Below are 22,474 nucleotides of genomic sequence, written 5' to 3' on the forward strand. Positions count from 1 at the left end.
AGGATAGGTATCATCGTCCACAATGGTGCCCTGATGGACTCAATCGTTCTCAGAAGCGCAGAGTTCAGCGACTGCGCAGCCTAGAGGAAGCCGAGGCTAAATATATCGAGTCATTAAGTAAAGCACGATCGGATCTGGCAGAACAGGTTAATCATGTGCAGAAAAAGGAGTCACGCCCTTCTAGAAAGGAGTGGCAACACAAGTCAGCAAGAGCCGATAAGAAGATATCGGCTGATACGCACATGGTCTTTGTGCTCCCTGCAGAATTTCACGCTCGGGCCCATCAGGAGTCATCAGTAGCCCAGCTTGATTTAGGACCCCGGCCGGTGATATTTGAGAAGCCGCAAGCCAAGAATTACAAGCATCTGAAGGCCTTGTATCTTAAAGGGTACATAAACGGCCAGCCTGTTAATAAGATGTTGGTGGATACAGGGGCAGCAGTCAACATCATGCCGTACTCGGTTTTACGCCGTTTGGGGCGGTCCACAGGAGACCTGATCAAGACTAATGTCACGCTAAGTGACTTTAATGGGCAGACTTCAGAAGCTCAGGGCGTCCTCAGTGTGGATCTCACTATTGGAAATAAGACTGTCCTGACCTCCTTCTTCGTCGTTAACAGCAAAAGTACCTACAATGTCCTACTTGGCAGAGATTGGATTCACACTAACTGTTGCATTCCTTCCATAATGCATCGGTGTTTAATCCAGTGGGACGGAGACGAGGTGGAGGTGGTCCAGGCAGATGATTCAATTGAAATTTCGCATGCTGCCATGAGCATCTGGGATGCGGAAGATCAAGAGCCAATTTCTGGTATGAGTTTAGAAGGGTGTGATCGCATCGAGGCTACAAAAAACGGGTTGAGGCTGGTCTTATCCACCGGCCTTACAGAGTAGAAGAGTCACATGAAACAAGTCATCACGGCGTACCTATGGAGGCCGATTCCTGCAATCGGCCCCAAAAAATGAAATATAGATTTTTGATGTCAAGTGTTTTACATAGTCATAGTCATTATGGAATAGCCTGCGCTGACAGCCAGTCTTATTCTTTTTGTAAAAACTTGAGAGATAATGGGATACATGGAGCGGCCGATCTCGACGATCGACCAAAGTTCTTTTTACCCTCTTCTTTTTCCATTTACAGCATCGATCTAACGGAGGATGAAAAACTAGGATATGATTTCACGTCGGCTGACGAACTCGAAGAAGTAGATATTGGTCCTGGGGATAAGCCATGACCAATGTTCGTCTTTAAGAAGTTACATTCATCCCTGCGAGAGCCGAAGATAACTTTGTTAAAGGAATGTGCCGATTGCTTCGCCTGGGATTATACAGAGATGTCTGGGCTGGATAGGCACATAGTTGAACATCGGCTCCCTCTCAAAAGTGGATTTCGACCGTTCCAACAGCGAGCCCGTCAGATGAAAGCCGATGTCCTGGTTGAAGTGAAAAAAGAAGTGGAGAAGATGTTAGAAGTTGGATTCATCAGGACTAGCAGGTATGCCGAATGAATCTCAAGTGTTGTACCCGTACAGAAGAAGGATGGCCGATGGCGGGTTTGCGTAGATTTCAGAGACCTCAATAGGGCCACTCCGAAGGATGAATACCCAATGCATGTTGCAGAGACGTTGATCAATGCGGCCGCCGGTCATAAAATTTTGAGTTTCATGGATAGCAATGCTGGTTACAATCAAATTTTCATGGCCCCTGAAGATATACACAAAACTGCATTCAGAGTGCCTGGAGCGGTAGGCCTGTTCGAGTACGTGGTTATGACCTTCGGTCTGAAAAATGCTGGTGCTACATATCAGCGTGCCATGAATCACATTTTCCATGATCTGATCGGCAATTTGGTGGAAATTTACATTGACGATGTCGTAGTAAAGTCAGCATCGGTCGAAGGACATCTAGGTGATTTACGACAGGTTCTGGAACGAACTAGAAGGTTTGGGCTCAGGATGAACCCAAAGAAATGCGCTTTTGGCGTGTCGGCTGGGCAGTTTTTGGGCTTTCTGGTTCATGAAAGAGGAATCAAGAATGGCCAAAAGAGTCAGGAAGCTGTGCGCACCATGGTGCCACCCACTACCAAGAACGAGCTTCAGCAACTTATCGGCAAGATTAACTTCGTCAGGAGGTTTATTTCCAATCTTTCTGGACGGATTGAAACTTTTATGGAATTGGTGAAAATCAAAACCAATGAAGAATTCCGCTGGGGGGGCAGAACAGCAACGGGCATTTGAAGGGATTAAAGAATATTTATCGAGACCGCCTGTGTTGGTTCCACCACGACAAGCTAGGCCATTTTACATATATTTGTCAGTTGGTGACGCTTCCATTGCATCAGTGGTAGTACAATTATATGACAACAAAGAGAGGGTGGTATTTTACCTCAGCAGAAGGATGCTGGACGCAGAAACAAGGTATCCTGATAAGGAGAAGCCATCCCTTTGTTTATTTTTTACGTGCACTAAGCTTCGTCACATCCTGTTATCGGCTGAGATAATCATCATCTGCAAATCGGATGTTATAAAGCACATGCTATCGGCTCCTGTGTTGAAAGGCCGATTGGGAAAATTTGATGTTTGCATTATCAGAATTCGATATCCGATATCAACCCGCAAAGTCAGTCAAAGGGCAAGCGTTAGCGGATCTTATTGCCGAGCGGCTCAATACCAGCATAGCGACGCTTTCTGTACGAGCTTGGGCTATGTACTTTGATGGATCAGTGTGTGCGGACGGATATGGCATCGGTACCCTACTGGTATCGCCTCGGGGGGCAACATATTCTTTCTCAATCAGATTGCCTACTACTTGCACCAACAATCTTGCAGAGTATGAAGCGGTGCATAAAGGCATGGAGTTGCTTCTTGAGGCCGGAGCCGAAGTGGTAGAAGTCTTCAGGGATTCAAAATTGGTAATCTCTCAACTCACGGAGGAATACAGGTGTGAAAGCGAGCTACTATTTCCATTGTGGGTGTAGTGCCAGGAACTACTAGCCCAGTTCAGGTACATAAATTTTTATTGGATACCTAGGACTCGGAATACAGAGGCCAATGATTTGGCACAACCGGTTTAAGGGTACAAAACCGATGGATCTAATCACCAGGTACACCTACTGGACCAGGGGGATTGGAGAGCCGATATCTTCAATTACTTGAAGGATTCGGCTCGGGGGGCACCCAAGAGGATACGATATAAGGCCACGAGGTATGTCCTTATAGGGGACGACATGTTTTATAGGATCTTGGAGTGGTTGTTGCTTAAATGCTTGGAGCCGGTTGAGTCCAGTCGGCTCTTACATAAAGTCCATGAAGGAACATGCGGGACTCATCAATCGGCTCACAAAATGAAATGGCTGATTAGGCGATCAGGGTACTATTGGCCCACCATGCTTGAGGATTGTTTTAAGTATTATAAAGGGTGTCAAGCATGTCAGAGGTTCGGGAAGATCCAGATGGTACCAGCATCCGTGATGAACCCCATTATTAAACCATGGCCGTTCAGAGGCTGGGGCATGGATATGATCGGAAAAATTAATCCTCCATCTAGCAAAGGTCATCAGTTCATTTTGTCTATCACAGATTACTTCACCAAATGGGTAGAAGCAGTTCCGATGAAATCGGTGGCATCTAGAGATGTTATTCAGTTTGTCAAGGAACACGTCATTCATAGATTCGGGATCCCTCAGACCATTATAACAGATGGTGGTTCGGTTTTTATTTTAGAGGAATTCAATACGTTTGCCGCTGATATGGGTATCAAGCTGATCAGATCATCTCCATATTATGCTCAGGCAAATGGACAAGCTGAAGCGTCCAATCATAGCCTTACCAAGTTGATTAAGAGGAAGATTGATGAGTACCCTAGACGCTGGCACGAGGTCTTGTCAGAGGCATTGTGGGCATACCGTATATCTTGTCATGGGGCGACGAAAATTTCCCCTTATCACTTGGTCTACAGGCAGGAAGCTGTGTTACTATGGGAAATTACGGCCGGGTCAAGGCGCGTAGAGTTCCAGAATGATTTAACAGCTGAAGAATATGCTACTCTGATGAGTGATAATGTTGAGGACCTCACGGAACTCAGGCTTTGGTCACTAGAGAAAATTAAGAAGAATAAGGCTAAAGTAGCCCGTGCGTATAATAAGAAGGTCAAACCAAAGGAATTTCAAGTAGGAGACTTGGTCTGGGAAGCAGTACTACCATTGGGAACTAAGGACGCGGTATATGGCAAGTGGTCCCCAAATTGGCATGGGCCGTACAGGGTTAACCAGGTCCTACCTGGGAATGCATACATGCTTGAAGAATTGGATGGCGTCAAGTTTCAAGTGGCAGTCAACAGTCAACATCTTAAGAGATACTTCCCAAGCATGTGGGCCGACGAGCAATAAAGCCGATGACATCCATCAGGCTATAAGCCGATATGACCAGTGAGTCATCCATCAACAATAAGACGATATGACCAGAGAGCTTAAACAAGGCGACGCTGGAGTTAAGCGCAAGGATGCGAACCAACGGAACTCGGGGACCCAGGTCTACGAAGCCGATGACGTTCTGGCAAAATAAGAACGAAAAAGAGGCCGATACGTGTGATCGGCCCATACGTTAAAAAAGAGGCATTTCAGAAATCATTAGAATAGCCGATGTAAGACCATCGACTTTAGAAGTTTTGTTGGAGCAATTAACACAATGGGTTACTAAACAGCCGATGCATGACCATCGACTTTAAAGTCACGATATGTGAATACAAAGTTTATCTTAAACAGGTTTTCTGGAGAAAATCATCGATAGCAGCAATGGCATCGAGACGGACGCGATCAACTTCAGCAATTACCGCTTCATCCTCTTCGTCCGCTCCCGGCATCACTTGTTTGCTCAAGCGGCTCAGCTCGGTCAGGTCCACCTTCAGTTCAGCAGTCTGGACTTCCGCCTCCCGCTTGGAGCCTGCGATAAGATCTTTTTCTTCTTGAATATGCTGTTTGGTGGCCCGGACCTTGGCCTCGAGATCCTCTAGTTCCTTCTCCAGGAGATGAAGCCGTCGGGCAGAGACAGACGTGTCAGCCTTGGCGTCGAGAGCAACTTTCTTCTGGTTGACCGACTGACACCTCTCGGCGATGATAGTTCTCAAAAGCGATTGAGAGCGCCGGATCTCAATCCTATGGCGAGCTTCTGCTACCTTCGCCCGAAAAGAAGGGAGGTGCCCGGCTGGCAAAAGCTTCACCTGAAGACTCACGGGAAGCTGGGAGTTGACCTCATCAAGGATCTGTTTCACCGTGCTGGAATCCTGGATCAAGGCGTCAATCGGACCCAACAGAAGATTCTTCATGTGGAGAAGCCGACTGGCAGTGCTGGTCGAGTCCGGTTGAGGGTCATCGGCTTCTAGTATGGCCGACCCAATTGATGCAGGATCAAACGCAAGGAGTTCTGAAAGATTCAGACTCTGGAGGAAAGGCGAGTAAGTAAGGTAGAGCAGAAGAGAGACCAAAAGTAACTAAGGGGTGAAGCATACCTGTCTTGAGAGAGAGGCGGCAATAGCCGATGAAGAGGTAGTCGGCTCCTGAAGGCGCGTCCCTTCTGAAGGTGGAACGTTAACAATAGGAGAAGAGTCCGGAGGAGTCACTTCTTTAGAAGAGGGGGCGACAGCCGATGAGACAACAGTCGGCTCTGGTAGGTGTGTCTCCCGTGCAGAAAGATCGGTAGTGGTCAAGACAGTAGATGGTCCCTCCAGAGGGGAACTGGTATTTGACGTGGTCACGATCGGCTCTCGCGAATCTGACGAAGTGACTGGGACATCAACCAGCGTAGAGGGGCTCTCTAGGACCGTCGCGTCAGGATCACGAAGAGTGATCAGAGCTCTAACAGGAGCGTCCACATCCTCTGGAACTTCTGAAGAATCCTTCTGGCGTGGGGGTTCCTCCCCACTGGAGACGTCCACGACGATGGGCTGCAGGGGGAGAGAGCATGATTAAAGAAAATGGGCATGAACAGAGGACCAATTATGAAAGAGGGAAGGCGATCCATACATGGTTGACGACTAGAATTTCTGGGCCAGGGGAAGATGGCGCAACTTCTTTCCGGATCTTTCTGACAAGGATTTTTCTCGTTTTGGCACGAGCTCGGGGGGCAACAGCCTCAGAAGATTGCTTCTGCTTGGGGGTCAGCTTTGCGGTACTGGGCTAGATCTGCATGATGCTCTTCGAAGGAGGAGTCGCGTTTTTGCCGAAAAGAACCACAGGGGCAATTGGCAAGAAACAGAAGGGTGATCCATCATCATTCGTCGGCTCTGAGCCATCCTCCTGCTGCAGAAACAAAATGAAATCAGAAAGGGTTCAGTAAAGTCAAAAAGAGGGACATTGGATAAGAAGCAATACCTCTCCGTTAGGGATTTCATATTCAGAATGAATCTGTTGCAGCATCGGCCCCAAAGCTATTCGGAAAACATGAGTTTTCCACATTGACCACCACCCCTCGAAGTCAACAGTCGAAGAAGTAAAGACAAGATCGGCAGGGACCGAGATGGAGAGGTCTGAAAACAGACTGTAGCTCCTCTGGGTGGTGACAGCATCAGGGAGAGGGCGAATAAGATTTTTGGGAAGCGCTCTGCGCGACTGCTCGAACGCTTCCACATCGCCGTCCTCTACGTCCTCGTCGCCACACCTCGTCTTCCGCCTCGTCAGTGGGGCGCGACTCGGCGTCGTCAAGCGCGCGGAGGTGCTGAACGTCGCCGTCATCTTCTTTACCCGGTTATTCCGGTCAACCTAGAGACGTACGGTTTTATGTCCTTAACTACGTCTTTCATGCCTAGTATGATCTGGTTAGGCTTGATCTTGCTGCTACAATATTTTATCTTGAACCGCTTGATCAGCATGTTTACATATGTTCGTTTTCTGTACGCACTTTTCGTCATGGTCATATTTTATCTTCGGATTAATTTAAAATTAAAACTCTTATTTATTCTATCATAGGGTTCAAAGGGTTGCTCTCTGGAAGTTGGACATTGTTGGAGTACACATGGACTAAACAAAAGCCTAGCAGAACCAACTAGGGAAGTTTAGAATAAGATCAGGGGCTGCCGGTGCTTTCTCAGATCGGAGGCTTAGATTAGGGTTCGATGACCCAGAAAGATGGAGTAGCATAGTGCTAGGAACGGACGTGCCGTGCGTGTTGCGCAATTACACGCCACCTTTGTTTTCGCATTTTTCCGCAGCGCTAGCTAGTGGCCAGCGGTCTTTGAAAACCTGCTGAGGTGAGCAATCTTTGTAACGCAATCAAATATGTTGATGTGACAAAAGATGGTGGTACCAGCACTTCGCTAGCAAGGAGGAATAGTTCGGATTGAGAATGGAATACAAAAGCCTAGCATAACCCCTAGGAAGTTGGGAATAAGATCAGAGGCTTAGATTAGGGTTTGAGAGCCTAAAAAGATGGCCGATGGAGCAACTGTAGTGTTGAAATGGACGTGCGTGCTGTGCAATTATATGTCCCCTTGTCTTTTCGCATTCGGCCTAGGTGGTGCCCCAGCCAATGGCGGCAACGCTGGCTCGTGGCCAGCACCTCCTATCTGGCCCGGGACCGAATCCCCGCGACGCAGCCAGTGCAGCGCCTGGAAAAGCGCGCGCTTTTCCCCGGAAAAGGAGAAAAAGGCCGGAGCGTGGGCCTCACGCCACGGCGCGGGACTGGGCTCTTAAACGGTCGGTTCGCTGCCCATCCGGCACCCGTGACTGCTTCTCGTTCTTCTCTCGCGCTGAAAGAAGGAAAAAAAAAGGAGAAGAAGAGAAAGAATAAGAACCCGTGACCAAGCCGCTCGCTTTGGTGCTTTGCTCTGGTCCCGCTCCCATGCCAAAGGTTGTTCTTGTTCCATGGTCATATTTTGCTGCCTTTTCGCACAGGAAGCAAACAAAGCTATCCTCTGTCCATGGAATTATGCTTATTTGCTTGCGGCACCATGCATCGATATGGTTGCACCCTTGGGATGCCTGGCAGCGATCCGATCCTCTCGTCCGTAGCCCCCGTAAACTTTGCATCGCGCTTTACTTCCGGTTTAGGCACACATAAGCACGATCAAAAGAGAGATTTTTATTCTAAGCTATAGCTTAGCTCCGGTCGCTACCTGACCGTACTCCATGATTCGTCTCGCCTAGCTTCCATTAATAATTGCTTGGATGTATACGTAGATGCTAGCTGGACGTCGATCATGTGTACGTGGTGATGGGGACTCGAGAGGCGAGAATGAGAAGATCGAACGCGAGATGTCTCCAGACAAGTGCAGGTTCGGTGCAAAGCTGAGAAGAAGAATAATCCATCGGCGAGTTCGATCGGTCGGTCGACGGGCGCGGGTGGATGGGGCCGAATAGTTATCCGGACGGAATCGTGCCGCGTCCGCATGCGGCTGGGGGCGACGGCGACGGCCGGGCGGCGGCGTCCTGCTTGCCGCGCCTCGACATGATGGCTCACCACCGGGGAAGAGGAGGCCGGAGTGGAACACATGGTGCGTGGAACGAATAAGATCCTGGCCTGGGGGCCGGCTGATGGGAGTCGGACGGAGAGGTGGCCAGAGATGACGGTGCAAATCAAAGGGAGAGATGCGACGAGACGAAGCTCAGTGAGAGATGTGATCGCTATTTAGGTCTCGGCGATCTTCAGCCTATGGAATGAGAAGAGAAACAGGGCTGCTATAGCCAAAGTGGAAAAAGGGCACTCACTCATAACACACACCTGGTGGAGCACTTCCATGCTTTCTCCTGCGAGCTAGCTCTGACTGAAACGAACAAACAAATCTTGTTCGGGGCCCAAAGTTGCTGCTAAAAGTGACATGTGAATAGGTAAGGTGTGACTGGGACATTGTGGCGATCATGGAGCGAGACGGATCCGGGTTCTATACGACCACTTGCACAGCTGCGTCGCTTCCTTTTTCCAAGCTTGTGGCCTTGTGCCTGCATGACCCACTTAAAGAAAGGACAGCGTACAATGTGGCCATAGCATTCTTTCAAAAAAAAAAAGATGGCGATGTGCGCAGCATGCATGGCCCCCCTAGCTAGCAGGCTTGATGCTACCCGGCGAAAGATGAGAGACGCACCCTCGATAGATCGATCGTGCCTGACCAGTCACCACCGCACCCACATCGATCGCGTGAGCACACGCACCTCACCTCTGCTCATCCATGATCCCTCGCCTCAGATAGATCGATGCCGGTGGTTACACATTTCGGAATCTTTTTATCCATCTGCTGTAGTGCTGTACTGTCTCTATCTAGATACGGAGCTAGCTAGGTAAGATAGCCAATGATGCTTGGCGGACTGAGTGGTCGGATCGCCGCCTTCGGTTGGCCGGCTTGCCACAACAATGGTGGCGCTGGTGCATGCATTGATCCCCGGCACCCCACTTTGGAGATCACGGCACAGGGAGGGAACTCAATTCCGTTGCTGCTTTTATCTCTTTGCTGTGCATGATGGAGTCGCGTGGAGAGTGGTGGTGAAGCTAAGCTAGCTCTGCTGCGCCCAAGTAGGGTCCCAAATTCCAAAAGCGTTTGCTGCAGGTGCGTGCATCTCCCGCCCGGGCCCCGTGGATGTGGATGGATGGATGGATGGCGTTGCTGCTGGAGACCACTCGAGCGGCCCATGACGAGGAGCCATTGATCGATGAGTGCCTTTGCCTAAGTGGCAATGGTGATGATGATGCCTTCCTGGTATCTTCTTCCTCGCACGCTGTTGCTGTGTTCCCGGTAGCGTCTCGACCGGCCATCATACGCCGGCCAGACAGCGTGATCGAGCTCCCTGGCGCGCGGGGACAGATGCAAAGCGAAGTGTGCGTGCACGCGTGCCGCCATGGTTGGTCTGGATCACCATCACACCTTCCGCCTGACGCACTGTTGCTGACTTGCTGTTTGCCGGCACTGTTATCCTTTATCCTTCCCCTTGCGAGTGCAGTGCACAATCATAAAGTTATGAAGCTCTGGCCTATGCCGTTGTTTTTTTTTAAAAAAAACCGAGCTTTCTTCTGGAAATGCAAAATCAGTGGCGTGCCCCATTTCCTAGGAGTAATTTTTATTTCTTTTTTCAAAAAAAGACTCTATTATTGGGCGTCTTATTCATTCCTGATCTGCATTAGGACCCGTTTGGATCATTGGAATTGAATTCCATTCTAATAATCATAATTTAGATATAAATTAATTAAACTAAAATAGTTGTATGTGTCATATATTTGTGATGGGGGTAAGCATCATGGATCCACTAAAGTACGGTCTTTAGAGAGCTAATCACGGATTAGTCCTCCCAAACTGTGCAGCACGGCCTAACCGGGCAGCCACGTGGCCGAGGACAGCAGACGGTTATCGGCTGAAGAAACGACAACAGTCCAACATCAGGCCCGGACACGGGGAGTGATCCGCCTCACCTGATCCCAAGGGCACGGGCTCCGCCACGCCCGACCACAGGGGAGCGGGCTTGGCCTCATCCGAATCCAACCCCTATAGGAGAGGTCTCCGCCTCGTCCGACCCCGAGGCAAGAGCTCGACCTCGCCCGACCCCGAGTGTACGGATGCGACCATGCCCGTCTCAGCGATGTGGGACCCTCAAAGCCCCATGGGAGTAAAGGCGCACGTCGGAGGTCAAGCCTCTAACCTCCGAACGTGACAGGCCATCACGGCGAGCCCCCGTCGCCAGCCACGCCGGGGGTTAAGCCGCAAAACGCGCCGGGGGCTCACGCTGTCCGTCTTCTCAGAACGCACGTCGCCCATCATGCGCACCGGGAGCCCGCACCGCCTATCCTGTTAAGGTGCACGTCGCACGTCGCGCCAGGGAGCGGCGCAGGGACACCCCCGGCGTCATCCACAGGGTCCATGGGGCCCACGTAAAGGGAAGGAGAGCAGCGGGATCTCGGCGACCCTCCTCTTTCTACTCTCTCTCGTGTATCCGACCTCTGCCCCTTGGCTTATAAAAGAGAAAGGGAGGACCCCCGTAGAGGGGACCAAACTCTCACATACTCATGCACTCGCACGACAGTTTGCTACCAGAGGCTTGGGAGCCCGTTCCCTCTCTCAACCGTTTGTAACCCCTACTGCAAACCAGTGCAAGAACACGAGCAGCCCGAACTGGATGTAGGGACATTACGCCCGAACCAGTATAAATCCTTATGTCTTCTTTGCACACCGTCCGAGCCAGACGTGCAAGCACAAATTCACTAGTTGACGGTCCGAAACACCGACAATTTGTATATTATTGTTAGCTATATGGGAGAGATACTTATGCACCGTACTTCTGCCGTAGGGAAGCGAATTGAAGAGTGTGGTATAAGTTGTACATTAGAAACATAATATAAGAATCTATGGAATTAATTTCCATCTCCCACCAGGGGCGGAGCTGCGTGGTGTCATAGGGGTCGGCTGACCCCGACAATTTCCGCGAAATCTCTTATGTCCAACAATTTTTCATCATATTGGACCCCGGTTAAACTTCGATAAGAACCTAGGTTATCTTGGTGGCATTTTGTTCTGGCTTCGCCCCTGTCTCCCACCTAATAAATTTAAGATAAGCTTTTATATATATATTTTGGAAAGTAGTGGAATGCTATACTAAGACAAATAATCTGCTAATAATATTATTAAGTAGATTCTAATTCGTTAAAAGGATCCAGACAGGGCCCCGAAGAAATCGGAACTCCGTATAGAAATGACCCTGCCAGAAAAAGTTTACAGTAAAATGTAACGATTTCTTCTTCGCTGAAACGATAGCTTCTCGGTTGTTCCCCATCGCCGTCAAACTTGCCGCTAGTGGAGGAGTGTTTTGGTTTTCGGAATTGCGAGCACAACTTGCGTGCCTGTTCACTGACAGAAAGGTTGCTCGATGCTTCACGATTTCTTCGCGGACCGATCCATCACGTGCAGTATGGGCATATTAGGCCCGACCAGCACTTTACATATTACATTGGGGGCCTTGCATGTTGTTGAAGTGCGGTGTGGGCTAAACCGGGTTGGGTTTGATGACATCCTAACGCAGACGCGCTCGATTTGGCCCATCCACGAAGCTAAACTGCTGGCCAGATGATGGGCATCATCTTCCTCAATCCCTTTGACCTTTTCCTTTTTCCTTTTTGACTAATCGTCCCCAAATTCCCATCCGGCCATCCGCACCCGCAAGGCCGGCAATCGCAGATTCTGCCACACTCAATCATCAATCAGGAGGAGTGCAGAACCAAATTGAAGCCGAGTGGTGCAAGCAAAGCTACTCTTCTTTCCCCACCAGATCAGCAACGGCGCGAACAAATTCGGAGCTCGCAGCCCGCAAATCGTCAGTAGTTCTCGGATTCTCGCCGGCCTCCAGACCCAGCCAGCCGCCCGCCGCCGAGCCTATCCGATCGGCGCGGGCGGTCCCCCCGCCACCACTTGGGCGGGCGCGGCCGCCGCCGGGTTTGGTGCTGCGGATTCCGGGGGCACGCCGTCTGCGCAAGTGGCAGCGCGGCGCCTCGTCGCGCGTGCCCCGCACGCAGGTCCGCGCCACGCCTCCCGGCATCCGCGCGGCTACATATCTAGCGGCTTGCTGAAGTCGTCCGTCGTCGGTTGCGGTTCGCGTTGGAGTCTCTCGCTGAGTGCGCCGGCTGCTTGAGTTCGGTCTGAGTTTGGATGGGCCAGATGGTGAGTCCACGACCACCTGCCGTCCCGTATCGTACCGTACCGTGTCGTGATGCTGTTCTTGACGGCTTGACGCACTGATCGGTCTGCTAGTTCTGACGATGTGCTGAAATGGTGAAACTGTGCAGGTTTCGGATGATAAATTCGAAGAAGAGGCTGCTCGCAATGGTGTACATTCCCGGACCTTTGCACCTTTCCTTGTCTGTTTTCATGTTCTTGTTGTTAAGTTTGCGGCGTTCAGCGAATTGCTTCCTACGTTCTGTTTGGTTTTTCGGCTGTTTAATCGAGCTTTTCACAAAATTTCGTTGCTGTCTTGTGGATATTGTTGGCAGGTGGGATCATCAAGAATGGAAGGGAAATCTTATTCCAGGTGAGAATAATTCTCAAGCCTGTCTCTTGCTGTCAAGCTAAGGATCAGAGTTCCATGCCTAGAAATGGTACTGGAATACTGGATTGCTTCTTCATATTGAGTAAATATGTGTTCAGTAGCGCAAGCACATAAAGAAGCCACTCCAATATAGTTAGATACTAATTGGCCATGGAATGAAGGATGATTCTACTATTTCTTACTTCTCATTTATGCCGTGTCATAAGCAATGCTTATCTTTGGTCACCTACTGGGATAATAGTTGAATTTTTTCTTCTCGAACATCGATTGCGGTTGAATGTAGATGTCAGCATTTCCTGCATTACTCCAGCAAGCAACATGACTATGCCCTTTGTAACAGCTGAAATGCAGATTGAACAAACGAGCTATGTTTTCTTACATAATCCCCATCGGCTATGTTTTAGGCTTTTAACTGGGAATCCAATAAGCAAAACTGGTGGAGTAAGTTAGAGGATAAAGCAACTGATCTGGCAGAATCTGGGTTTACATCAGCATGGCTTCCTCCACCAACTCAGTCATTATCTCGAGAAGGTAAGCTAGTCAACATCTTCTCTTACATGAAGCATAGTTCAGAGATATGAGGCCTGACATGTTCTTTTGCAGGCTATCTACCACAGAACCTGTACTGCCTTGACTCTTGTTATGGTTCTCTGTCAGAGCTGAAATCATTGCTTCATAAAATGCATGAGCATAATCTAAGGGCTATGGCAGATGTTGTTATCAACCACCGAATTGGGACTACTCAAGGATCCAATGGCATGTATAATCGCTATGATGGCATCCCAATATCATGGGATGAACATGCTGTTACATCTTGTTCTGGTGGGAAGGTAATTTAACTGAGTTGTTCTTGTTTTGACCTTTTACTTAGCACAGTGTCTTGATGTATATTTTCTACTATTAAGCTGTACATAACTTTGATGCAACTTCGCTATCAGGGAAACAAGAGCACTGGGGATAACTTTGATGGGGTTCCCAACATAGATCATACACAGACATTTGTACGGAAAGATATTATTGAATGGCTGATCTGGCTCCGGAGATCTGTTGGTTTTCAAGATTTTCGCTTTGATTTCACGAAAGGGTAAATAGTCTACTGGCTAGATTAGTATCCACTATGAAAGAAATAAACTAACTGCCAACCTAATACTTGGCATTGCTAACATGCTGATTCGTCAACCTTTTTTGTTTACTGCAGTTATGCAGCAAAGTTTGTGAAAGAATACATTGAGGAATCAAAACCTCTTTTTGCAGTTGGAGAATACTGGGATAGCTGTGAATATAGCCCCCCTGATTACCGATTGAACTACAATCAGGGTAAGATATTTCTAATAACATTCTTACTGCTTACTTTAGTTGATGTAGCTCTGGCCTAAGCATGCAGTTGTGAATAGTGACTGCATTGAATTATGACTATTGCTGCAATCTAAAACATTTTCTTCAATAAAAGATTTTGCCTTTGTATATTATTATCTGCGGTCATGGTTGTGTCTTCAACTTCTTTACTCCTGGCCGCTGACTCTAGAAGCTATGTCTGACATTCTGTGGCTAATTTACAATTGTAAATTCAAAGAAGTAATATTATTGTCTTTCTGAATATGAACCAAATGAAGTGTCAAACTTCTTCCTCAAATTTGAAGCATGTTTCGTAGCCTTGTTTTGATAGTGAATGTTTGCTTGTTTAGCATGGTATACTCAAGTTTCTTTTTCCTGGCAGATAACCACAGACAGAGGATCATTAATTGGATAGATAGCACTGGAGGACTTTGTGCTGCATTTGATTTCACAACAAAGGGTATTCTTCAGGTCAGGAATGAAATTCCACTGCAGGAGCAAACATTTGTCTTTACTCTTTAGCGAACCATCTGAGTATTAATGCTGTTTCAACCAGGAAGCTGTCAAAGGAGAGTTGTGGCGGTTGCGAGATCCGGAAGGAAAGCCACCTGGTGTGATGGGATGGTGGCCTTCAAGATCAGTTACATTTATTGAAAATCATGACACAGGGTCAACTCAGGTAGAATAGTCATTCTGTCATCCTTCTTTGGTCTGCACCAGCTTAGCTGTGTTAACATGTGCCTGCAAGTATTCAGATGTGCTAATAGAAATGCTCACAATTTCAGGGTCATTGGCCTTTTCCATCTGATCATATCATGGAGGTATAGTATAGACTCTTTTAATTCTTCGTTTTGACTATTGGGCCCCTAACAAAGAAAAAAAAAGAGTTTCTGGCTCTGCCCCTGACTATTATGATCTCATAAAGTTTATTTCTTATGTAACAAATTTAACAGCTTATGACACTTCTGAAATTTGATTTTTTTTTATCAACATAGTCGCTCACCGAATCATTTGTTTTATATCAGCTTTCTGTTATTTTTAGTACTCTACTTGCTGATTGACACATGTATAATCTGGTGGTCATTTAGGGATATGCCTATATACTCACCCACCCTGGCATCCCTGCGGTGTTCTATGATCACTTCTATGACCAGGGATCATCTCTCCATGACGAAATTGCCAAACTGGTAAGCTGCTTGTTGTACCTCTGTATCAGACCCTTCCTTTCCCTAGATGCCTTTTCTTTAAAGAAAACCTGCAGGAGCTCTGCTATTCATTAATAGGAGAAAATATTTTACGAAGAACAGAGGAAATAAGAAATTGCTAACATTTCAAAAAGGAAGGGGCACCACACAACTAATGACGAATCCCAAATATGGTGTATGTACTAAGTCTCAAATGCTCTTTATCCAGATGCAAATCAGAAAATGCCAAGACATACATAGCCGTTCGTCAGTCAAAATATTGGAGGCGAAGTCAGACCTGTACTCTGCAATCATCGATGAGAAGTTGTGCATGAAGATCGGAGATGGGTCATGGTGCCCAAGCGAGCCAGAGTGGAGGCTGGCGGCCTCTGGAGACAGATATGCTGTGTGGCACAAGTAAAGCATTCTGGTGGCATCGATACGCTCTCCTAAACAGGAGTAATCACCCTGTTAACTGAAGAACACCACGGGAAACATGTCTAAAATGAAGACTTGTAGATTAACCTGCTCAGAAACACAGTGGCGCACGTGTTTGTCATGGTAGATGGCAAACGTCTACTGTAAATTAGAAATAATTGAGATGATGCGGCTATCATAAGTGAATTGCTGCTAGTGGGATTACCTGTATAAGAATATATACGTAGGGTGCATATTGTCTGTGGATTATTTGATTCTAGAACTAGAAATTTGAATTATTGTCAGAGAAGAGGCCTTGAGATTTAAATCTGTTTACACAGAGTGCTTAATCCTGACGAGCTTTTACAGTAGTAAAAAATCGGATCGAAATGTGCAACTTGAAGAAATGTTCACAGAGCCTGACAATCTTGCAAGGGAAGGAAGAACTGAAATATTGGATCGAAAGGTATCAAATCGACAAGATAAGCTGCCTCCTCCCCTCGCAAGGAGGAGGGCATTATTGCAATCCAGTACCTCCCTTATCCGTGATCCTTCTCCACTGTTTTTCTTTACGATCAAATCCCCTCCTCTTCTCGAGCACGTACTGCTGCAGAATTCTTTATTTTTCTGGGGCAGAGACGTAAATATCACCCACTCCTTCAAAATAAATGGCGGGATCAGATACAACCAGTCCCGGGCTGGCGGGCCCCTCCTTCCCGCCCACTGACGCCTCACCTCCGATGGCGGCGCCGCCACCGCAGCAGCCCGACCACACCTACACCTCCGGCGGCCTGGGCTACTTCCACCTCCGCCTCGTGGGCCCCGCCTCAGCCCTGCTCCTCCTGCGCTCCGACCGCCTGTACTCCCTCTCCCCCTCCCGCCGCCGGGGCCACCGCCTCCGCCTACTCCTCGCCCGCCCCCGTCGTCCGCGCGCCCGCGACCTCCTGCTCTGCACATCCGGCGGCGCCCTTCGCCTCACACACCGCTTCTCTGGCGCCGGAGCTCCGAGCGTCAACGGCCGGCCCATCCGCGCGAGGACCCCCGCCGAGCTGGCCGTCGGCGACGAGGTCTCGGTGCTATGGCGCGGCGCCAGATACGGGCTCGTGGTGGAGAGGTTCGTTTCATGCGGAGGGGGTGGGGGTGTTGCGGCTAAGGCGCCGGGGTCCTGCCAGGAGGGGCTTGTGTTTAGGGCCGAGTCGCTGCGGAAGCGGCTCAGGGCGATCTCCGAGAGCGAAGATCCCCTTTCGTTCTTGAGGGATTCGAGTTGTTCAGGAAATGGCAGCGCAGATGCTGGAGTGGAAGAATTGAGGCAGGATGACGCTGGTGAATTGTGCCTGGACAATCCAACCAATCCCGTTTCTGAGGAGAATTTGCCGCAAGATGATTGCAATCTTGACCAGGACAAGTTGGAATACCACCCTGATGTTGTAAAAGGCGGTGATACTGATGCTGAGTTGTGTCAAGGGAGTAAGGGATGCGGTGATGACAACGAAGAGCAAACAGGATGCAGCAATGGCAATGAAGAGCAGCATCACAGTGAGGGCTGCTATTCAGATGGGAGCACATTCTTCTTGAATCGCCTTGCGCGTATTGGATCTCTGTCTGACACGCGAGCTGAACCACACAGTGGAGTTACACTTCCGCAACTTCTTCATCCCGTGGAGAGTTTGGTGCGAGTATTTACCGCAACATTCACCTCAGATATTTCCTGGTGTGCCTTCTCTCTGCTGTCCTTTTTCCCTTTACTTCTAGCATTCTAGCATGTGATTGAGTTCTTCATTGGAATGCTAATGTTTGTATGGTTCTCAGGTTTCTTGACTATTGCAAGATTCCCCAGCATCTGCCTGTGACAATAGCATGCCACAACAAGGAACGATGCTGGAGTGCAAGCAGTGAAAATAGAATGGCAGCCCCCTTTGAAAGCCACCCTAACCTGCTACTAGTGTAAGTAGCCATCTTGGGTACTGTTTAGTTACTGTTTTACCAAACGTCTTGTGCTTTCAATTTGCGAACCTATAAGGCGCAGGCCATTTAGCCACTGTCACATAGTTTTGCATTTGCTGAACTCTATGGTAGGCCAAAATGGGTGTTTTAATTTTCTTGAGGAGGAACAGTGAACACTAATGTTGTCATTTTTTTTTCAAGTTACCCCCGATTCCCTGAAGAGATAGCATTTGGAAAGGATAGGAAGAAGCAAGGGGTTGCATGCCACCATCCAAAGCTCATAGTGTTACAAAGGGAAGACAGTATGCGTGTTGTTGTTACTTCAGCTAACTTAGTTCCAAGGCAGGTCAGTGTTTTTCTTCTTTCAAATGCTTAGCTTGAACTCTATGCATCCTTCTGTTTTGCCCAGAAACATGTTTTCTCTTGTTAGTTTGTGTTGCCATGGACCCATGGTCTTTGCTAAAGGACAATTTATGCAGTGGCATCTCATAACAAATACAGTGTGGTGGCAAGACTTCCCTCGTAGGACATCCCTGGACTATGCTGCACTTTTTGGTACAGCTGAGGACCAAAATTCTGATTTTGCTGCTCAGTTAGTGTCATTCATAGCGTCCATGGTCAATGAAGTCCCTAGTCAGGCATATTGGATAAATGAGATTGCTAAGTACGATTTTGAAGGAGCTGGTGGCTACCTCATCGCTTCAGTACCAGGAATACATGCACGGAGTCCTCCTTATTTGGAGTCTAATTATTTCCTTTCAGTAAGTTTAATCTTACTAATATACTACAGCATTTTTTTTAGTTTAGCCCTTTCAGCAAGAATATCAAACATATGAATGCTTTGTACTAAAAGATATACTATTTACAAGTTGTGTACTTTCTCAGGAAGATACACTTTGGCCTAAGTGAACTTAACCTAAACTCAATTCTAACTATTGCTTCAGTTAGAACAGAATTAGCCTATTTGTGATGACCTATTTTGTAACTAGCCACTATCCATTGTTTTTTGTTGCAGGAGAAACATATTTTACACAAAAAATCTGCACATAGAGTGTATGTTGGTTGTGTTCAAACATCTGTAGTTGGCCTATCCCATCGGTTTCACATGCCATCAGATGTTGGGTCTCAACTGAGAGCCTTGTCTGCATTTCTTGGAAAATTCCGTGAGAATATGCATGGAACTACTGAAGTGATCTTGAAGAGGAACACAAATATACCTGCAGATGCAAATGCTGTGAGTGTCCTTGTTGCTGATCTGGATAAATTTTCTGAGGAAGGTATGCATAGCTCAAAATGTGGATCCACTTCCAAAAGCATGTTGTGTTTCATTTCTCAGTGCAAACAACATATTGCTACCTTTATATCTTGTAATTAACAATGACCAATGTCTTCAAGCAGGTTCTGTCCAACTTGGTTTCTTGCCTAGAGAGGTTGCTAAGTGGGTAGCTCCACTCAGTGACTCAGGATTCTTCAATTTCTCTGGATTTATCTACCCCAGAGAAGCCTTGGAGGCTGCATTTGGAGTAAATAATACAAAAGTGCAGTTGCTTCTGTATGTATCGAAGGTACATCAGAAAGTTTCTAAGAGACCTTTTCTTAAGTTTGTGATACTACTGTGAAACTTCTCCATGCGTATCCTAAACGCTTTCAATGAAATCCAGGGTCCAGAGTTTTATAGAATTTCAGGGCTGATCTGCGACGAGCATTTCCCACCTCTGTGCTCACTTATAGCATCCTTGAAGCGGTGCCTTGGACTTTGGCGCCTAGAAGAGGTTTGCAATTTTATATGATTGAAGTATGTCGATGAAAGCATATAATTTATAAACTGAACTATGGTTTGTTAAGATGATTTGATATTTTTGTTGAAATCAGTGGGTATACTTACTCAAAGACTAGTAGTGGTATGAAGCTGATTGATATAACCCAACCTTTTTTTGGTCACTATCTGTGAGCAAGTTTTCCAATTCTCGATTTCAAAGACCTTTGCACCGCCTTTTGCATTTAACTTTTCTGCACAGAGTCAAGCAACAAATATTATGTCTTCATTTTGTTTTTCTCACTGCTTGATGCAATTTGGTGCCAATAGTATGGAGTGAAAGAATTTCACAGGAAATACTTCAATTTCCAAAGGTGCCTTCAATTGGGGCCTAAAACAGAAAATGAAATGTAAATTCATTGGAATCAGATTGTCTTTACACTTATTTCCTCTCGATTGATCAATTTGGTTTCTTGGTTTACACTTTATAAATCGCTTCATAACCATTTAGTTGCTTATGTTTCTTGTTCATACTACCTGTCCTGTTTACAGATATTAACTTACGTTTTCTAATTCTAATTACATTGATTTCAAGCAGGTATTGTCAAACATCAAGTGGCCTGAAGCACTCGAGACTGATTTTATCTATGGTCAGAAAACAATCGATGTTCCATTACTGTAATTAGTTATCGTATTAAGGTTTCTTACTTCAAATAAATTATATAATAGGTGCTTCATCCATTGGGACTTCAATTAATCCACAGTTCATTGCAAGCTTTGCTTCTGCCACTGGTAAACGACCCCATCAGGATTTTGACTCTCAAGAGTCTGATCCAGAGGTAATTCTTAACTGTTTCTGGAAGCTTACTGTATTCTAGCTAATTACTGCAATATTTTATCTTGATGGACATGATCACTTAAGCGTTCCTGAATTTTTCTAGTGGGGTTGCTGGACAGCAAAGCATGAACTGAAGAAGCCATCAATCACTCTGTTGTTTCCAACAATTGACAGGGTGAAAAAAGGGGCTTGTGGAATCCAGTTGTGCCGGAGTTTGCTTTCTCTACCTGAGGTGGATTCTCTTTTGACAACTCTGATCTTTTGATCAACTTACCTATAAGAACACATGATATATTTGCACTACATTCAATCTGGAAAGTCTGCACATTGAAATAGAAGTCGTATATTTCTAGTTAGAGAAGCAAGTGCTAAAATACAGTAAAATTAGAGATTGCCCCCTGCATAGAAGCTCTAAGGCATATGATTTTATTCTCATGCCAATCTCACATGCTTCCTTTTTGCAGAAAACATGGCAAAGATTGAGATCTACCGGCATATTTCATGATGCAATCCCTCAACCATATGCCAGGATAGGGCATCCTATGCATGTTAAGGTACGATGTGTTTGGGGAATGACATAGAATTAAATATTCTTGGCCTTCTTTAGTTATTGGGAATATATAGGAAAGGTTGTCCAAGGTAAACAATGGCAAAGAAATGACAAACTCAACAACAGTTCTTTCAGACTATTATGGTTGAAGGCATTGACAGTATGTTAGAGAAATGGTCCAGTTATGGCTTTCCTACTAAGTCTTCAACCAATGAATGGCTAATGCTCTTGATTTTCATCCTTTCTGGATAAGCTGTCTACCGTCAACTTGGATATAAGCATCCTATGTAACTTCCTTGCTGCTGTTTACCTTGAGTCATTGTTGCATAATAATGATACTGCCCGAAAAAGTGAAAAGTTCAATTTTCTTACATAAACTTCAGCTACGACTGTGACACTATTCTCTATGTCAGGTTGCTCAAAGACGCTTTGAGTCTCGTTCTGGGGGACACTCATTCGGCTGGACTTACTGTGGGTCTCACAATTTCAGTCCGGCAGCATGGGGGCAGATCCTTTCTCCTCCCTCCAAAGCAAATCCTACTGAAGCCAGATCAGCACCTTCCGGTCCAAGGCTGCACATTTGCAACTATGAGCTCGGCATCATACTCATTTCTCCACCACCAGGCAAGTCAAAGCAAGCAAGTGAAAGTAGGCACAGGATCGAGAGCATCGCCCTACCATTTGTGGTGCCTCCGCTGCGATATAAGGGGAGTGATAGGCCAGCGACTCGGTTGGCCATGCGAGAGGCTGCGGCTGAAGCTTGTGTTCTGCAGAGTTACGATGTTGTAAACTTGTCAGATGATACTGATGAAGATGTGCCAGATGAAGATGATGAGCAGGAAGTTGAGCTATCTGATTGTTCTCAACAAGAGAAGGAAGAGGAGAAGATTTACGCAGAGATGCTATGGGGGCAGGTAGATTCTTCTCAGAGCCAGGAAAAGGATTCGTGAAGTTGGAGTTCAGTTCTTTGTGCAGTATTACAGATTCAGTTCGTTGTGGGAGTTAACTGGAGAGGGGGTCATAAGGAGAGTACAGTACAGAAGGTTGATGCGACAGACATGTTGAAGAAAAGCTGTTCTTGGAAGCTTCAGGTTCGCATATATTTCAAGCGAATTGAACTTCCTGAAGGAGAGCAAGTTGTTGTATTGAAGATTTGAAGTCTGATTTCAAGGGCAGGCAGGCACAATCTGACGACTAGAAAGGCGGCCTTAGCCCCTGATTCTACCTTATTACTGAAACAGATGAAGCTGATTCCATCTTTTATTGATTTGTCTGATTGGATTTTTATGCTGTGCAGATATCCTGTCATTCTTTCCTGTATGAAAAATATTGATTGTTTAGTGCACATGGTTTGCTGAATAGTTACAATACCGAAACTGAAGATTCACGCTTCTTCATTTCCCGGCTTGTCAATCTCTTGTCGGCATGCCCGGACGCCGAGT

General features: G+C 46.9%; 2 protein-coding genes across 2 annotated transcripts; both read left to right on the forward strand.

Moving 5' to 3' along the window:
* Positions 1–12,611: 12,611 nt before the first annotated feature.
* LOC112901334 (probable alpha-amylase 2) lies at positions 12,612–16,254 on the forward strand. Its single transcript, XM_025970229.1, has 12 exons — positions 12,612–12,623; positions 12,749–12,788; positions 12,953–12,990; positions 13,413–13,539; positions 13,612–13,838; positions 13,947–14,092; positions 14,207–14,325; positions 14,726–14,814; positions 14,900–15,022; positions 15,129–15,164; positions 15,432–15,530; positions 15,757–16,254. The coding sequence occupies exons 1-12, from the start codon at positions 12,612–12,614 to the stop codon at positions 15,946–15,948; spliced, it is 1,248 nt and encodes a 415-aa protein (XP_025826014.1). The 3' UTR covers positions 15,949–16,254.
* A 133-nt stretch (positions 16,255–16,387) lies between these two features.
* LOC112901332 lies at positions 16,388–22,295 on the forward strand. Its single transcript, XM_025970227.1, has 12 exons — positions 16,388–17,655; positions 17,754–17,888; positions 18,090–18,234; positions 18,368–18,649; positions 18,904–19,165; positions 19,287–19,453; positions 19,550–19,660; positions 20,243–20,294; positions 20,374–20,483; positions 20,586–20,714; positions 20,947–21,036; positions 21,446–22,295. Exons 1-12 carry the CDS (start codon positions 16,613–16,615, stop codon positions 21,980–21,982), a joined length of 3,063 nt encoding a protein of 1,020 aa, XP_025826012.1. The 5' UTR covers positions 16,388–16,612; the 3' UTR covers positions 21,983–22,295.
* The last annotated feature ends 179 nt before the right edge of the window (positions 22,296–22,474 follow it).

Source organism: Panicum hallii, chromosome 7 (assembly GCF_002211085.1).
Source record: "Panicum hallii strain FIL2 chromosome 7, PHallii_v3.1, whole genome shotgun sequence".
Classification (NCBI taxonomy): domain Eukaryota; kingdom Viridiplantae; phylum Streptophyta; class Magnoliopsida; order Poales; family Poaceae; genus Panicum; species Panicum hallii.